The 17,243-nt window shown below is 58.1% G+C and overlaps 1 protein-coding gene across 1 annotated transcript; it reads right to left on the reverse strand.

The window, feature by feature from the left end:
• Positions 1-126: 126 nt before the first annotated feature.
• On the reverse strand, positions 127-9,501 carry SIGLEC1 (sialic acid binding Ig like lectin 1). The gene is given in 12 exon segments (XM_058838860.1): positions 127-528; positions 1,604-1,882; positions 2,564-2,706; positions 2,708-2,867; positions 3,452-3,706; positions 4,414-4,713; positions 5,329-5,589; positions 6,385-6,648; positions 6,866-7,162; positions 7,248-7,607; positions 8,135-8,237; positions 9,290-9,501. Coding segments are annotated over 12 exon segments (2,781 nt in total). The 5' UTR covers positions 9,305-9,501; the 3' UTR covers positions 127-184.
• Between the last annotated feature and the right edge of the window lie 7,742 nt (positions 9,502-17,243).

The following is a 17,243-nucleotide window of genomic DNA, read 5'->3' on the forward strand; positions in this document are numbered from 1 at the left end:
TGGATCTAGTGGTACTGGGAGGGATCTGGCGGCACTGGAAGGCACTGGGAGGGATCTGGCAGCACTGGGAGGGATCTGGCGGCACTGGAAGGGATTTGGTGGCACTGGGTGGGGTCTGGTGGCACTGGGTGGGGTCTGGTGGCACTGGGTGGGGTCTGGTGGCACTGGGAGCACAGACACACGGTCATTCCGACGGGATGAGCCGCTGCGATCCCCCAAACCCGCTCTCCCCACCTTGCACGCGCAGGTTCACCCGGCGCTCCGCGGAGCCGTGCGCGTTGGTGGCCGTGCACCGGTAGCTGCCATCGTCTGCCGGTGTCACCTCCCGGATCTCCACCCGCAGCGAGTTGGGGACAGCGGAGACGGTGACCCGCGGGCTGCTCCCGCCAGCGCTGGTGGCCACCGGCTCCTGGTCCCGGAACAGGGCCAGCTGGGCCGGGGGGTTGCTGGCCACGGAGCACTGGAAGATGGCCAAGGAGCCCTGCTCGGCCTCCAGGAAAGCCGTCAGGAAAAGGTCCCGGGGAGGGTCTGTGAGGGGGGAGAGGGATGAGAGGCTGGGAATTCCATCGGGAGAGGGGTCCTGGGGAGTGGTCAATGCTCTGGGCGTCTGGGAGGGGATGGGAGGGGAGGGAAGAGGGAAGAGGGAAGAGGGAAAAGGGAAAGGGAAAGGGAAAGGGAAAGGGAAAGGGAAAGGGAAAGGGAAAGGGAAAGGGAAAGGGAAAGGGAAGGGAAAGGGAAAGGGAAAGGGAAAGGGAAAGGGAAAGGGAAAGGGAAAGGGAAAGGGAAAGGGAAAGGGAAAGGGAAAGGGAAAGGGAAAGGGAAAGGGAAAGGGAAAGGGAAAGGGAAAGGGAAAGGGAAAGGGAAGGGAAAGGGAAAGGGAAAGGAAAGGGAAAGGGAAAGGGAAAGGGAAAGGGAAAGGGAAAGGGAAAGGGAAGGGAAAGGGAAAGGGAAAGGGAAAAGGGAAAGGGAAAGGGAAAGGGAAAGGGAAGGGAAAGGGAAAGGGAAAGGGAAAGGGAAAGGGAAAGGGAAAGGGAAAGGGAAAGGGAAAGGGAAAGGGAAAGGGAAAGGGAAAGGGAAAGGGAAAGGGAAAGGGAAAGGGAAAGGGAAAGGGAAAAGGGAAAAGGGAAAGGGAAAGGGAAAGGGGGAAAAAGAAAAGGGGAAAGGGAAGGAGAAAGGGAAAAGGAAAGGGAACAGGGAAAAGGGGAAATTGGAAAGGGGGAAAAGGAAAGGGAAAGGGGACAGGGGAAAGGGGAAAAGGGGAAAGGGAAAAGGGGAAAAAAAAAGGAAGGAAAAGGAAAACAGGAAAGGGGAAAGGAAAAGGAAAAGGAAAAGGGAAAAGGAGAAAAAGGGGAAAAAGGGGAAAAAGGGGAAAAAGGGGAAAAAGGTGAAAAAGGTGAAAAAGGTGAAAAGGAAAAAGGAAAAGGAAAAGGAAAAGGAAAAGGAAAAGGAAAAGGAAAAGGAAAAGGAAAAGGAAAAGGAAAAGAAAAAGGAAAAGGAAAAGGAAAAGGAAAAGGAAAAGGAAAAGGAAAAAGGGAAAAAGGGAAAAAGGGAAAAAGGGAAAAAGGGAAAAAGGGGAAAAAGGGAAAAAGGGAAAGGTACGCACACAGCACATCCAGGAGGATGTCAGGAGAGCTCCGGCTGCTGCCTGCGGTGCTGGCCTGGCACCGGTAGAGCCCGGTGTCCCTGCTGGCCACTGGCCACAGCAGCAGCGAGGTGGCCGAGCCCCCGGTGACCTGCTGCCCGTTGTGGTACCAGGTGACGTTTGGGACAGCTGTGGAGCCGCTGCTCAGGTGACAGGTGAGGGTGGCATTGTCACCCTCCAGCACGCGGGGGGGATGGGGACACGGTGACATTGGCAGCTGTGGGCAGGAGCAAACGGGGTCTGGTGTCAATGGTGGGGTGACAACCCCCCAAAGCCACCAAGGACAAATTCCAGCTGATCCCACAGTGCCGTGGTGGGGACAGCTGTGAGCCTGGCAGTGCCACCAGCCCAGGGACACCGCTTGGCCACATTTTGCTCTGTGCTCCTGTCACACACAGCCAGGGAATCCCCACCAGGGGCTGGAATGTCATGGGGGAGCCACCATGTCTGGATTTCACAGACTCGTGGCATTTCCATGTGGCATTTCTGTGTGGCATTTCCATGTGCCATTTCCGTGTGGCATTTCCGTGTGGCATTTCCGTGTGGCATTTCCGTGTGCCATTTCCATGTGCCATTTCCATGTGCCATTTCCATGTGGCATTTCCATGTGGCATTTCTGTGTGGCATTTCCATGTGGCATTTCCATGTGGCATTTCCATGTGCCATTTCCGTGTGGCATTTCCATGTGGCATTTCTGTGTGGCATTTCCGTGTGTCATTTCCATGTGCCATTTCCATGTGTCATTTCCATGTGTCATTTCCATGTGGGATTTCCATGTGGCATTTCCGTGTGGCATTTCTGCTCCTCCTGCCACCGTCTCCTGAGCTTGCCTCCTTCCCCAGCATTCCCTTCCCGCTCTCCCCTCTCCCAGAACATCCCCAGATGCCACAATCCCGTCCCCTGTCCCCTGTCCCCACTCACTGTCGGCCTTGAAATCCACAGTGGCGCTGGCGTTTCCTTGGGAATTCCCAGCCTGGCACACGTAAATCCCCTCATCCTCCACTACCACATCCCGGATTTCCACCTTCAGGCTGTTGTAGGACCTGGTGACGTGGACCCTGGGGCTGGTGGCTTGGGGACAGCCCTGGCTGCAGGCGATGACATCGTCGCCTCTCCAGAGGGTGAGGTTGGACTCGGGATCGCTCCCCCACGGAGCACTGGATGATTCCCAGGCGGCCGCCCTGGCTCTGCAGGAACGAGCTCAGCACCGGCTGCCTCGGGGGGTCTGTGGGGGGAAAACTGGATCTGTGAAGTTGGGAAAACTCCCAGAATCCAAGGGATTGATGCTTCCAACACCGCCTGATCATCCAGGTTGGATGGGGTCTGGAATAATCTGGGAGAGTGGAAGGTGTCCCTGCCAAGGGGAGGGGGGTTGGGGGTAGAAAGGGCTTTGAGGTCCCTCCCAACCCAAACCAGGGACAAAACACGGCTGGATCTGTTGGGAAAACGCTGAGAATCCAAGGGATTGCCTGAGAAACTCTTGCACATCCAGGTTGGACCTACCTGGTGCCGTGGGAGGGGTCCTTGCCCATGGCAGAGGGGTCAGAATGAGACGGGCTCTGAGGTCCCCCAAGCCCAAACCATTTGTGGTTCTGTCACCATTTATTGTTCCTGAAACTCTCGGGAAGGTGGGAATTCTCCAAATTCCTCCTGCCTCAAATTCCCAGATTGACCCCCCAAAGGGAATTTTTCACCCTCCCCACATTCCCGCCCAAGAGCTCCTTGGCTGGTGGGGATGGGGGAAACCTCAGGGTGGGAGCAGCCCCAGCTCAGCCCCGGGACCCTCTGGAATTCTCACGGGACACTCACAGAACACTCGGAGCGGAACAGCCTCCGACGTGTCACTGCCGTTCCTGCTCCTGACCTGGCACTGGAAGGCGCCGGCGTCGTCTCCGCGGACAGACGGGAATTCCAGGGTGGGGAATGAGGTGTCCTGGAGCCTCCGGCCGTTCCTGTACCAGGTGTAGAGCGGCTTCTCGGCCGTGTCCCCTGTCCCCACGCAGGTCAGGGTGACCGCGGTCCCCTCCGCCACCTCTGCCGAGGGCTGGATCAGGAGCCCTGCAGCTGGAGGAGGAGTGGGATATCAGGGAAAGCGGGAAATCCTTCCCATGGATCCATCCAGCTGCAATTCCCTGTTTGGCTTCCCTGAGCTGCCTCTCTTGCTGGAGCCCGTGGGTTCTGTGAGTCTTTGGGAGGTGACATTCCCTGGGGACACTGCACAGGCCAACTTCCTGACCCTTTCCTGATTTTCCCAAGTGCCAGGTTCATCCAGGTGAATTTTTTCCAGGACAGACACTGTCCCCTCTTCCCATTGGTTGGCCTTGTCCAAATTTCAGTTCCCACACCCCAAATCCAGGTTTGGATTCTCTGGAATTGCATAGTGAGATCTCTTTTTGGGTTTTTTTTGAGATCCTAAAGGATGTTCCCTCTTGGACATGAATTTGGGGGACTTTTCTCTCCTTCTGCTTCCTCTGTCACCCCCAAATTATCCGGACTTGGGGGTCAGGCGACAGTGACCGGTGGGGATGGATGGGGCAGAAAAATTTGGATAAATTTACTGGTTTTTGGCATTTTTGGAAAACAAAACCCAGGAGCCCCTCCAGCTCCAAAAGCAGCTCTGACCCTGCTGAGGGGGGACAGCCCCCAGTGCCACCCATGTCCCCCAGTGCCACCACAGGGGTCCCTCCTGCTCCGTGGGCTGCGTTCCCCCCAATTTTGGGGGTTCACCGTCACCCCAAACCCAAGATCAGCTGTGCCACCCCGGGACTCACCGCGGGTCACGAGGACTTTGGTGGCACTGGCGTTGCCGTGGACGTTGCTGGCGGTGCAGCCGTACTTCCCGCTATCCCGGGGCCCCGCATCCCGGATTTCCAGCCGCAGGGAATTGCGGGAGGCGGTGACACCGAGCCGTTGGCGCAGGGCCACCTGCGCCCCGCTGGTGGCCAGCACGGTGCCGTCGCGGTCGATGGCCAGGGTGGCCGGAGGGTGGCTGTCCACAGTGCAGCGGATGATGACCAGCCGGCCACCCTGGGTCTCCTGGAAGAGCGTGAGGGTGGGAATTCGGGGTGGATCTGTGGGATGGGAGAGGATGCTGAGGTCGGGATGTCCTCGTGGTGTGGTCACAGGGAAAATCCAGGAGTGGTTTGAGTTGGAGGGGACATGAAATCGCAGCTGGGCCCATGGGCAGGGCCATCTACTGTCCCAGGTGGCTCCAAGTCCCATCCAACCTGGCCTTGGGCACTTCCAGGGATGGGAAGTGTCCCCCCACCCAACCCAGATGTCACAACCGGCTCGTCCCCTGTGTCACCGGGTCAGATTTACCCCAAAATTGTCACAACCAACGCATGGCTGGGTTATTTTCCCCCTCAAAACCTCCTGAGCTGTTCTTATCCCTCTGGATTCTCCACGAGAAACCTCCCCAGATCTTACGGAATGGAGGGGACTAGCGGGAGATGCTGTGATGGACACGTCCCAAATGTCACTTAATGTCACTTTCACACTTGGCCCATGGCCAGAATTTGTTGTATTCCCATAAAATTCAACCAGCAGGGCTGACCCCCTCCCTCCCCCTACATCTGCCCCCAGGGCATTCAGGAAGAGGCTTTTCCATGAATTTTTTTGGGGGGATCTCCTGGATTTTGGGGGGTTTTGCACAGCCCTGCGTGGCAGGAGCTGGTGGCACTCACACGTCACGCTGAGGCTGATGGCCTGGGCCGTGTCACTGCCCTGGCTGTTGGTCACTTGGCAGGAGTAGTAGCCGGCGTCGCTGGTGGTCACCGCGGGGAAGAGGAGGGTGTGGGCCGGGCCCTCCTTGAGCCACGCGCTGTTCTTGTACCAGGTGTAGGTCAGCTCCTCGGGATGTCCCTCCCGCCCGGGGACATCGCAGGACAAGGTGGTGGCCGTCCCCTCCAGCACCTCGGCCGCAGGGCTGGCCGAGATCTCTGCGGCTGAGGGGGAAGGGACGCGTCCAGGATGGCCCCGGGGACAGGAAAAGAGAACCCCCACCCCAAATCTCCCATTCCAGAGCCTGGGAGGAGATGGGAGCCCCTCAGGGGGGTGACAACAGAGCTGGGGGATGTTTGGGTTTGTCCCCTGCCAGCAGCTGGGGACAGCTGGCTTTGGAGCAGAGCCTTGGGGACAAACTCACGGTGGGTGGGGAGGGGTCTGTCACCTCTCAGGGTGGGCACGGGGGGCGCTGGGGGGAGCACAGGGACCCATCTGGGGGGAGATGCTCCCTGTGGGATTCCAGCTGGGCAGGGAAGGCTGGGATTTGTCTTTGCTGTGGGTTTTGCTGGGAACAGGAATCTCTTCCCTTCCCCGAGGGGGTGGGGAGGGGCTGGGCTGGAATTCCCAGAGAAGCCGTGGCTGCCCCCCCGGATCCCTGGAAATGTTCGAGGCCAGCTTGGACATGGCCTGGATCCAGCTGGGATAGCAGGAAGTGCCCCTGCACACGGCAGGGGTGGGAATGATCCATGAGATCCCTTCCCACCACGGCTCTGCATCTCCACGAACTCCCAAACCCTTCCCAGATTTCCCTTGGCTGGAAATCCCACCCTGTTTTTTGGGATCACAATGACAAGGGACACAGGGGAGGTGGAATGAGGCCACCACCCTCCTCCTGCACGGACACCCCAATTCCCGGACCTCCAGCAGCACCAGCCACCTCCATCCATCCCAGCCCACCCCAACGTGGGACACTCGGACACGGATGTCCAGCCTGGCAGAGCTCCCTTGGCACTTACAGAACACGCGGAGGGTGACATCAGGTGACACCCCGGTGCCGAGGACGTTCTGGGCCTCGCAGCGGTACTGCCCGTGGTCCTGGCGGTGCACGCCCCGCAGGGCCAGCACCCGCTCGGTGCCCACGGCCACCCCGTCCTTGTACCAGTGGTACCCCGAGACCGGCGGGTGGCTGCTGCCAACCTCGCAGCTCAGCGTCACCGTGTCACCCACGCCGATGTTCCCTGAGGATGGGCTCAGCGACACCCGGGTGTCCTTGGGGGTGTCTGCGGGGGACACAGAGGGACGCGGTGTCACCACCCTGGGGCAGGGGAGGGAGGAGGTGGGTGACACGAGGTGGCGCCTAAGGAACAAAAGTGGCCAGGGAGCAGGAAAGGGAGGGAGAAGCGGGAGGAAAATGCTACAGGGCAGGAGGGGGTGGCAGGAGGGGGATCTGGCCGTGGTGGCCGTGGCAGAGGTGTCCCCTGTCCCCACCCCACGTACGCCTGACCCGCAGCACCACCTCCGTGCTCGCCCTCTTGGATCCGTCGGAAACCTCGCAGAGCAGCTTCTTGGAATGGTCCTTCCAGGAGAAGGAGCTGGTCAGGTTCACCTGGTGGCTGACCCCGCTGGTGTCCAGCTGGACGCGGCCGGACACCTCGGACACCCGGGGGTCGTAGCCCTCCCAGCGCAGGACGATGTCACCCCCGGGACAAACGTAGGGCGTGGAGCACTGCAAGGTGGACCTTTGTCCCTCGGTCTGCTCCTCGCTGCTGGTGACGCTGGGACTCTCCAGATCCTCTGGGATGGAGAGCAGAGGCCAGGATGACCTCACGGAATGGGCAAGAAGGGAATTTTTGGGGGGAATTTCGGTGTTTTAACCCACCCGAAACGCTCAGGGTCACATCCCGCGACGCCGACCAGCGGTCGCCGTTGATGATCTCGAAGCGGAACCTGTAGAGGCCACTGTCCCCTGGTGTCACCCCCCGCAGCAGCAGAGTGCAATTCCGGGCCATGAGGTCCCCCAGGAGCTGGGCACGACCCCCAAAACGGGGATCCACATCCTGGGGGGTGGTGGAGTGGAACACCAGCGTCCGCTGGCCATCGTAGTCCTTGTACCAGATGGCCACGATGCCGTCGGCGGTTGTCACATCCGCGGGGTAGCTGAAGGTGCAGGGGACAACCAGGCAGGACCCCCCACTGGCCTGCAGGGACTCGGGGTAGGAGACCCCCCAGGAGCCGAGGGCTGTGCCAGGGAAAATGGGGATCAGGGGGCCAGAAGTGTCCCCACTTCCCTCCAGGACACATTGGGGACATGCTGGGGACACGATGGGGGCACTTTGAGGACAAGCACGGGACCTGTGCTTGATGGGGAAGGTGGGAGAGGAGGTGGGATTTGGGATAAACCCCCCCAAGAGGAGATTTTGGGGTGGGGAATGGGGAGATAGCTGGGAAAATCTGGATCTTTTGGGCCTAAATAATGAGGAAAAAGGGGGAAGCGATCACTTGGGCTCCTGAATTTATTTCCTCACCCCGTTTCCTCATCCTGGCTCCTTGTCCTTGCTCCCATGGCCTGGCTGTCCCCTTGTCACCCCATCCCTGCCCGTCAGGAGCTTGGGATCACGGTGAATCCCCCCAGGAGCACCCGCTGTGCCAGGAACAGCCTCGGGATCCCCCAAATTCCATCCTGGCTCCCACTCCCACCCGTGACGGGGCCAATCCCGGCCTCCAGCGCCATGGGGGACAATCCCAAGGGTGTCATTGTCCCCATACCTGGCGGGATGAGGCTGGCCAGGAGCAGGAGGCAGCGGGGCAGGCGCATGGTGACACTGCCGGGGGACACTGGGGACACGGGGGACACGGGGGACACGGGACCCTGGGGACAAGAAGAGGTGGCTGAGGACCTTGGAAGGGGTGGGATGGATCCCTGTAGGATAAATTGTGATGGAGGCGCTGATGGAATGAGAACAGTCCCCAAGATGGGGAGGAAAATAAAAAGGAAGGGAAAAGGGGAAAGGGGAAAGGGGAAAGGGGAAAGGGGAAAGGGGGAAGGGGAAAGGGGAAAGGGGAAAGGGGAAAGGGGAAAGGGGAAAGGGGAAAGGGGAAAGGGGAAGGAAGGAAAATGAAAGAGGAAAACAAGGGGAAAGGGGAAAGGGGAAGGAAGGAAAATGAAAGAGGAAAACAAGGGAAAAGGGAAAAGAAAAAGAAAAATAAAGAAAGAATGAAAAAAAGGAATAAAGAAGTGAAAAGGAAAAAGGAAAAAGGAAAAAGGAAAAAGGAAAAGGAAAAGGAAAAGGAAAAGGAAAAGGAAAAGGAAAAGGAAAAGGAAAAGGAAAAGGAAAAGGAAAAGGAAAAGGAAAAGGAAAAGGAAAGGGAAAGGGAAAGGGAAAGGAAAAGGAAAAGGAAAAGGAAAAGGAAAAGGGAAGAGAAAAAGGAAGAAAAAGAAAAAGAAAAAGAAAAAGAAAAAGAAAAAGAAAAAGAAAAGAAAAAGAAAAAGAAAAAGAAAAAGAAAAAGAAAAAGAAAAAGAAAAAGAAAAAGAAAAAGAAAAAGAAAAAGAAAAAGAAAAAGAAAAAGAAAAAGAAAAAGAAAAAGAAAAAGAAAAAGAAAAAAAAAGAAAAAGAAGAAACCAAGAAAAGGAAAAGAAGAGAAAACCCAAAATTAAACAGAGAATTATTTAAAATGTTTTACGGCTTTTTGCAGCTCCAGACAAACTCCTGCCATTCCTTTCCTTCACCCCTCATCACTCCGTGACAAACCAGAATAATTTCACCCTGAAATGTTTCCCAGGATCACGGAAATCCACGATCAGATTGCTGCGAGTTTCGATTCTTCCCTGAGCACTCCTGGGGCTCTCCCTGAGGAACAAGGCCTCTCCCAGCCCCCAGCTCCGGCCTTTCCCTCTCCACCATTCCCTCCTTTGCTGATACCTCCTTTTTCCACATCTGTATCCAATTTCCTTGCTGCTCCTTGGATTTCGGGGTGGATTTCCCGCTCCCGAGAGCTTGGCTTGGGATTTTTCCCAGGCTACGAGCACAGGGAATGTCTGGGGTGTCCCCCTGGGTGTCGATGCTCGGAGGGGGGACGATGTGAAGCCACAAATTGTCACGGGATTTGTGCCGGAAGGGGAAGGAAGAGCCGGGATCCAGCCCCCAGCTGGTGCTGCTGCCAAGTTTCGTTTCTTCTCCGGGCTTTCAATTCCTGGGGGCCTCAAAGGGCAGGATGGGATCCCTCGGGACGGGGATCTAATGAGAGCAGTGGCCCGTGGTGGGGCCCTGCTGAGCCTGGAATTCCAAGGGTTGTAAAGATTTCTAGGAAAACACTTTTGGAGTGGGGCTGGAGGGGGCTCGGAGAGACCTGGGGAGGGGAAGGTGTCCCTGGTGTCCCTAAATGGGATTTAAGGAAAGGGTTGGGATGGGAGGGGTTGAAATCTCATCTCATTCCCATGGGCAGCGACACCTTCCACCATCCCAGGTGGCTCCAAACCCTGTCCAGCCTGGCCTTGGACGCTTCCAGGAATGGGGCAGCCACAGCAAATCTGGGAATTCCATTCCGGAACCTTCCCACCCTCAGAGGGAGGAATTTTCTTCCAATCTCCCACTTATCCCTGCAGTTCAAAAGTCACTTTTTGGCACAGGAATGAGCACAGAGAGGGGACATTCCCGGTGTGGGACCCTTCAGCTCCATCACATCCCAAAAACCAGAGAAGCAGGGACCATGGGCTGGTGGGACACCGTTCCCCGGGATAAAGGATGGATGTCACCCCCTCCGAGCCCGGATCTGATTCCTGGAGTTCCAGGTACTTCCCTGGCTCCTGGCAGGAGATGGACGAGGCTCATCCCAAAGGGATCCTCCACCCCCACCCCTCATCCCAGAATTCCCGTCCTTTCCCATCCCTGGAGAACCACGGCGTTACCTGGCGGTGGCTCCGGCAGTGCCACCTCTGGAGCGGTGACATCGGGAAACCGCCTGTCCCCGCGCTCAGGGACATCCCTTTATTGGCCGGGGGAGGAGGAGGAGGAGAAGGAGGAGGGTGAGGAGCCCCAAACCGCAGCACTTCCCTCTTCAGTGTCCCTGCCCTGATTCTGGGAAGTGGTGACAGCAGCAGCTTTTCCCTAATTCCGGGTTTTTGGGGCCAGGATGGGTTTGGAATGGTCCAAGGTCTCCGGGTTTAGGGTCCTCCTGGTGGGGCTGGGGCAGGGTTGGTTTTGTTCCCTGTGGGAAGGGTTTGGGATTTGGGCTGATAATTTGGGAATGTTTTTGTTGTGTCTTGGATGGAATCGAGGGCAGCTCTGTCCTCACCCTGCTCGGGGGGGGGTTGGAATTTCACTGGGAATCAGGGGAACACGGCCAGGAAAACTGATCCAAATCCACCCCTGGGATATCCTGGATTGTGTGCCTTGTGGATAAACTGGGAATGAAGGAAAGGGGAATGTTGGGAGTGATGGTGTTTGTCCTCCCACATCACCAAGATGGATCCTGGTTGTCCTGGGAATGCTGAATGCTGTGAGGGCTGGAGCACCTCAGCTCTGGGAGAGCTGGGAATGTTCCCCTGGAGAAGGGCAAAATGCAGGGAATGCTGAGAGTCCCTGCAGGGGCTCCAGGAGAGCTGGAGAGGGACTGGGGCCAAGGGCTGCAGGGACAGGAGCCAGGGAATGGCTTCCCAAGGGAAAGGGGAGATTGGGCTGGGATCTTGGCAAGGAATTCCTGCCTGGGATTCTGCAATTCCCAGATTTCCCCTGGCTGATCCCTGGATCCCTGGGAATGCCCAAGGCCAGGTTGGACATTGGGATTGGATCCACCTGGGATGGTTGGAGCTGTCCCCAAAGGCAGGAGAGGGCACTGCCAGTGGAAATTCCCAAAGGAATTCTCAGGATCCAGATCCGACTTCTGCCACCCGGAGCGAAGACACCCGGGGTGGTGGCACTGGTGGCACAGGGTGAGGCTGGCCTGTGGTGACCACTCGGGGTCAGTGTCCGACCTTGTGGCCCAGCAGCGTGGGAAAGTGCCCTGCGGCACCTCGGGCCCTTCCCAGCCGCTCCGGCACCGTGCCAGGCAGGATGCTGAGTCAGCAGGGAGATGCCCACAGCCCCCGGTGCCCCTCCGGCCATGCCACAGGCTGGGAAATGGCCCCAGATCCCACCGGGAGGTTACTGGTGTGGGGCTGGGCCAGTCCTGGGGGGCTCTTGGATTTGGGAACCGTGCCAGGCCTGTGGGTTATTGGGTTTGGGAACCGTGCTAGGCCTGTGGGTTATTGGATTTGGGAGCTGTTCCAGGCCTGTGGGTTATTGGATTTGGGAACCGTGCCGGGCCTGTGGGTTATTGGATTTGGGAGCTGTTCCAGGCCTGTGGGTTATTGGATTTGGGAACCGTGCCGGGCCTGTGGGTTATTGGATTTGGGAACTGTGCTAGGCCTGTGGGTTACTGGATTTGGGAGCTGTTCCAGGCCTGTGGGTTACTGGATTTGGGAACTGTGCTAGGCCTGTGGGTTACTGGATTTGGGAGCTGTTCCAGGCCTGTGGGTTATTGGATTTGGGAGCTGTTCCAGGCCTGTGGGTTACTGGATTTGGGAACTGGGCTAGGCCTGTGGGTTACTGGATTTGGGAGCTGTTCCAGGCCTGTGGGTTATTGGATTTGGGAACCGTGCCGGGCCTGTGGGTTATTGGATTTGGGAACTGTGCTAGGCCTGTGGGTTATTGGATTTGGGAACCGTGCTAGGCCTGTGGGTTACTGGATTTAGGAGCTGTTCCAGGCCTGTGGGTTATTGGATTTGGGAGCTGTTCCAGGCCTGTGGGTTACTGGATTTGGGAACTGTGCTAGGCCTGTGGGTTATTGGATTTGGGAACTGTGCTAGGCCTGTGGGTTATTGGATTTGGGAACTGTGCTAGGCCTGTGGGTTATAGGATTTGGGAACCATGCTAGGCCTGTGGGTTATTGGATTTGGGAACTGTGCTAGGCCTGTGGGTTATTGGATTTGGGAATCATGCTAGGCCTGTGGGTTATTGGATTTGGGAACTGTGCTAGGCCTGTGGGTTATTGGATTTGGGAACTGTGCTAGGCCTGTGGGTTATTGGATTTGGGAATCATGACAGGCCTGTGGGTTATTGGATTTGGGAGCTGTGCCAGTCCTGGTGGACTCACGGATTTGGGAGCTGTGCCAATCCTGGTGGGCTTTTGGAATCGGGATCTGTGCCAGGCCTGATGGGATCTTGTGGTGGGGGTTGTGCCAATCCTGATGGGCTCCTGGAACTGGGAGCTGTGCCAGTCTTGGTAGGCTGGTGGTGTGGGAACTGTGCCAGGCCTGGTGGACTCCGGGATTTGGGAGCGGTGCCAGGCCTGGTGGACTCCTGGATTTGGGAGCGGTGCCAGGCCTGGTGTACTCCTGGATTTGGGAATTGTGCCAGTCCTGGTGGGATCTTGGAATTTGGAGTTGTGCCAGTCCTGGTGGGCTCTTGGATTTGGGACTTTTGCCAGTCCTGGTGGGCTCTTGGATTTGCCAGCTGTGCCAGGCCTGGAAACTTTTAGAACTGGGAGCTGTGCCAGTCCTAGTGGGATCATGAAATGGGAGCTGTGCCAGGCCTACGGGTTCTTGGGTTTGAGAGCAGTTCCAGTCCTGGTGGGGTCTTGGAATTGGGATCTATGCCAGGCCTGGTGGGATCTTGGTGTGGGAGCTCTGCCAAGTGCTGCGGGCTGTTGGTGCGGGAGCTGTGCCAGTCCCGGTGAGTTCTTGGAGCTGGGAGCTGTGCCAGGCCTGGTGGGACCATGGAATGGGAGCTGTGCCAGGCCTGGTGGGTTCCTGGAGCTGGGAGCTGTGCCAGGCCTGGGTGGGTTCCTGGAGCTGGGAGCTGTGCCAATCCCAGTGGACTCTTGGAAATGGGACTTGTGCCAACCCTGGTGTGGTGCCAGACCGGGTGGGCTTTTGGATTGGGAGCTGTGCCAATCCTGGTGAAATCCTGGATTTGGGAGCTGTGCCAATCCTGGTGAAATCCTGGATTTGGGAGCTGTGCCAGTCCCAGTGGGCTCCTGGATTTGGGAGCTGCCAGTCCTGGTGAAAACCTGGATTTGGGAGCTGCCAATCCTGGTGAAATCATGAATTTGGGAGCTGTGCCAGTCCCAGTGGGTCCTGGATTTGGGAGCTGTGCCAGTCCTGGTAAGAACCCGGATTTGGGAGCTGTGCCAATCCCAGTGGGTTCCTGGAGCTGGGAGCTGTGCCAATCCCAGTGGGCTCCTGGATTTGGGAGCTGTGCCAGTCCCGGCGGGCTCTCAGAATTGGGATCTGTGCCAGCCCTGTGCCAGGAGCACCGTGCACTGTCCTGGCACCAGGAGAGCTCTGTGTGATCCACGCCAGGGCCGTGCCCATCCGGAGCAGCCGCCCAGCCCTGGCCAGGAAAGGCTGGGGCAGCCTGACCCAGCTCCAGCCTCTCTCTGCCCCTGCTTCCGGAGCCTCCGCTTCCTTTCCACTTCCCCCGAACAGTGCCGTGCCCACGGTGCCCTGGCTGTTGCCCTCCCTCGAGCCCTGGCTGTTGCCAGCTCTGGATGGGACCCCTGGATCCACCAGGATTCTCCCGGCATTCCCATAGTGGGCAGCAGTGGGATCCAGAAGGATCCAGAAGGGATCCAGATCCATCCCAGTCCCTTTCCTTGGATACCTGCACCCTTTTCCAGGACATCCAGGGTTGCCAGCTGACATTGTCCCAGCTCCACAGAAACCTGGGAGCTGCCAGAGCCCTCCGGCCCCAGGCTGTGCACGGCCCCGTCCTGTTCCTCTTTCCAGGTCCAGGGTGGGACCAGCTGGAAAAGGGAACCATCTCGGGAAGCTGAAATGAATGGAAAATCAGGGAAAGGTGCAAAGGGATGGAAAACCCTGTGGGTGTCTCCTGGGCAGGGAGGGAGGGGTGGCCGTGCCTGGGGATTTGGATCCTCCTGGGAATGGGAACCTTCCTGGGATCCAGGATCCTCCTGGGAAACGGAACATTCCAGGGGATCCAGGATCCTCCTGGGAAATGGAACCTTTTGGGGGATCCAGGATCCTTCTGGGAAACGGAACCTTCCAGAGGACACAGGATCCTCCTGGGAATAAGAAACTTCCATGGGATCCAGGATCCTCTTGGGAAATGGAACCTTCTGGGGTATCCAGGATCCTTCTGGGAATGAGAACCTTCCAGGGGATCCAGGGTCCTCCTGGGAAACAGAACCTTCCAGGCGACCAGGATCCTCTTGGGAATGAACATCCTCCTGAGACCACCACCATCCTGGGACCAGCATCCACCTGGGAATGAGAACCTTCCTAGGAATGAGAACTTTCCTGGGGTCCACCACCCTCCAGGGACCTGCATTTTCCTGGGAATGAGAGCCTTCCTGGGACTGAGAAGTTCCCTGGGGTCCACCACCCTCCTGGGACCTGCATTTTCCTGGGACCAGCACCTTCCCGGGACAAAGCCCTTCCCTTGGGGTCCCGTGGGGTCTCAGCTCTCATTCCCGGGGCGGGCGGAGCGGGAGGCGGCTCATTCCATGCCCAGGAGGAATGTGGGATGGGCGGCGCGCCGGAGAGATAACCGGGAATTCGGCTGTGGGAGAGGAAAACAGTGATGGGAAGAGTGGGAATAAATCACTCGTCCTGTGGCGGGCTGTGCCAGGGACACCAAATCCAGGGCAAAACTCCACATTCCCTGGGAAACCTTTCCATTTCCATTTCCCATCATGGAGCAGCGGCCGCGGAGGGAGCGGGAGGAAGAGGAGGCAGCGCTGAGGGATGGGGCCGGTTCCCCTCCAGCCCCTCCCGCATTCCTCCCTTCCCTTTCCTGGAGTGAAAAGTTGAAGGAAAAGGACAAATCAAATAAGTCTGGGCTCGGCGGGGACACCGCGGTGACACCCGCCTGGCACCTGAGTCAACACGGACTGCTTTTCTTTGGCTGGGGGGACTGGGAAGCGCTCTGGGGCTTCCAAACCGAGAGAAAAACTCGGGAATTCCGGCTGCTGGGATGCTCCAGAAGCAGCGGGACATCCTCGAGGTCCCCCTCCACTGGCGCTTCTCAACCCCGGACAGATGTTGGGGATCCCCGAACATCTGGATTCCCTCCGGCTGGAATCCGCCGGGCTTTCCAAATGGGGAGCGGCAGATGTGGAATTCTGCCCTTCTCCCCACCCCTCCCGGTCCTCACGGCCAAGGGTCACCCCGGCCTGGGAACGCGGCTCCAGGCAGCGCCAGGGAAATGTTTGCTTTGGCACAGGGGTGGGAACGAGGCCCCCGGTGAGGCTGGGCGGCTCCCGGCTCCCCTCGGCTCCTCCCGGATCCCGCTGGGCTCCTGCAGCTCCTCCCGGCTCCTCTGGCTGCCCCAAATCCCCTCATTCCCTCCTTCCCAGGCTTCCCAATTACCCCCTGGATCTCCCAGCTCCGCCCAGTTCCACACCCCAGTATTCCCAGTTCGCCCCGGTCTTCCTGGTTTCTGCTCTCCCCGGCTCTCCTCCAGCTCCCCCTGGCCCAAATCCCTCCCAGTCCCTCACAGTTTCCTCCAGTTCCCCCAGTTCCCCCAGCTTCCCCAGTTCCCCCGGTTCTCCCAGTTCCCCCAGTCCCTCCCAGTTCCCCCAGTTCCCCCAGTCCCTCCCAGTTCCCCCAGTTCCCACAGTTCCCCCAGTCCCTCCCAGTTTCGCCAGTTTCCAGTTTCTCCAATTCCCTCCAGCTCCCTCCCAGCCCATCCCAGTCCATCCCAGTCCCTCCCAGTTCCCCCAGTTCTCCCAGTTTCCCCAGTTCCCCCGGTTTCCCCTGTTCTCCCAGCTCCCCCGTTTCCCCAGTTCCCCCAGCATTCCCAGTTTCCCCAGTTCCCCCAGTTCCCCCAGTCCCTCCCAGTTCCCACAGTTCCCACAGTTCCCCCAGTTCCCCCAGTTCCCCGTGTCCCTCCCAGTTTCCCCAGTTTCCACAGTTTCCCCAATTCCCTCCAGCTCCCTCCCAGTCCATCCCAGTCCCTCCCAGTCCACCCAGTTCTCCCATTTTCCCCAATTTCCCCCAATTTCCACTCCAGGGATGTTTGGAATCCTTCAAATCCAGGGATTCACAACCCCCAGCTTCAATTTCCACCCTGGCGATGTTTGTGGCCCTCAAAATCCAGGGATTCCCAAACCCCAACCCCAATTTCCACCCCAGTTCCTGGGCTTATTCCAGCAGGAATTTCAGGCTGAGCTGCTGCCCAGCTCCAAGGAAACATTTTGGGTCGGATTCCGCTCATCCCGGAGACTTGTCCACTCCCACGTGTGCGAGCTTCCAAGTGGAAAATCAATTCCTAATGCACAAACCTGACTTTTACATTTTGGGAAGGCCAGGATGGAGCGGTCTCGAGTCACTGATCCCAAACGCCTCATTAGCTCCGGAGCGAGCCGGGCTCCCCGAGGAGGAATGGGATGTGAATTATTCCTGCGACACCGGCAGCGATAACAGTCCGAGGTAATGGGATATGACACGGCCCCGCTCCTGCTGCGCTAATTCCCAATTCCCGAAATCTGCCGCAGTGCCGAGGCCAGGCAGGGACACTCTGGGGACTGCAAGGGACCGGTGGCATCGCTCCAAACCCAAAATCCCAGGGTTTGCTTTTCCCCATCAGAGGTCCCTGTCCGTGAGAGGATCCCAAATCCAGCTGTCACAGCCCCATCCTGGCTTGGGATGATGATCCAGATTCCAGGACCTGGATCCAGGACAGCCCCATCAGGATGATGCTCCGTCCTCCCAGAACTGGAATTACGGCAGCCCTGTCCTGGCTTGGGATGATGCTCCATCCTCCTGGAGACACGGCATTCCCGCCCTTCCTCAGGGGGATTCTCCATCCTCCCACACCCAGAGCCACAATGTCCTCATCCAGGTTTGGGATGATGTTCCAGATTCCCAGACCCGGA

The sequence above is a fragment of the Poecile atricapillus genome, chromosome 4 (genome assembly GCF_030490865.1).
Source record: "Poecile atricapillus isolate bPoeAtr1 chromosome 4, bPoeAtr1.hap1, whole genome shotgun sequence".
Classification (NCBI taxonomy): Eukaryota; Metazoa; Chordata; class Aves; order Passeriformes; family Paridae; genus Poecile; species Poecile atricapillus.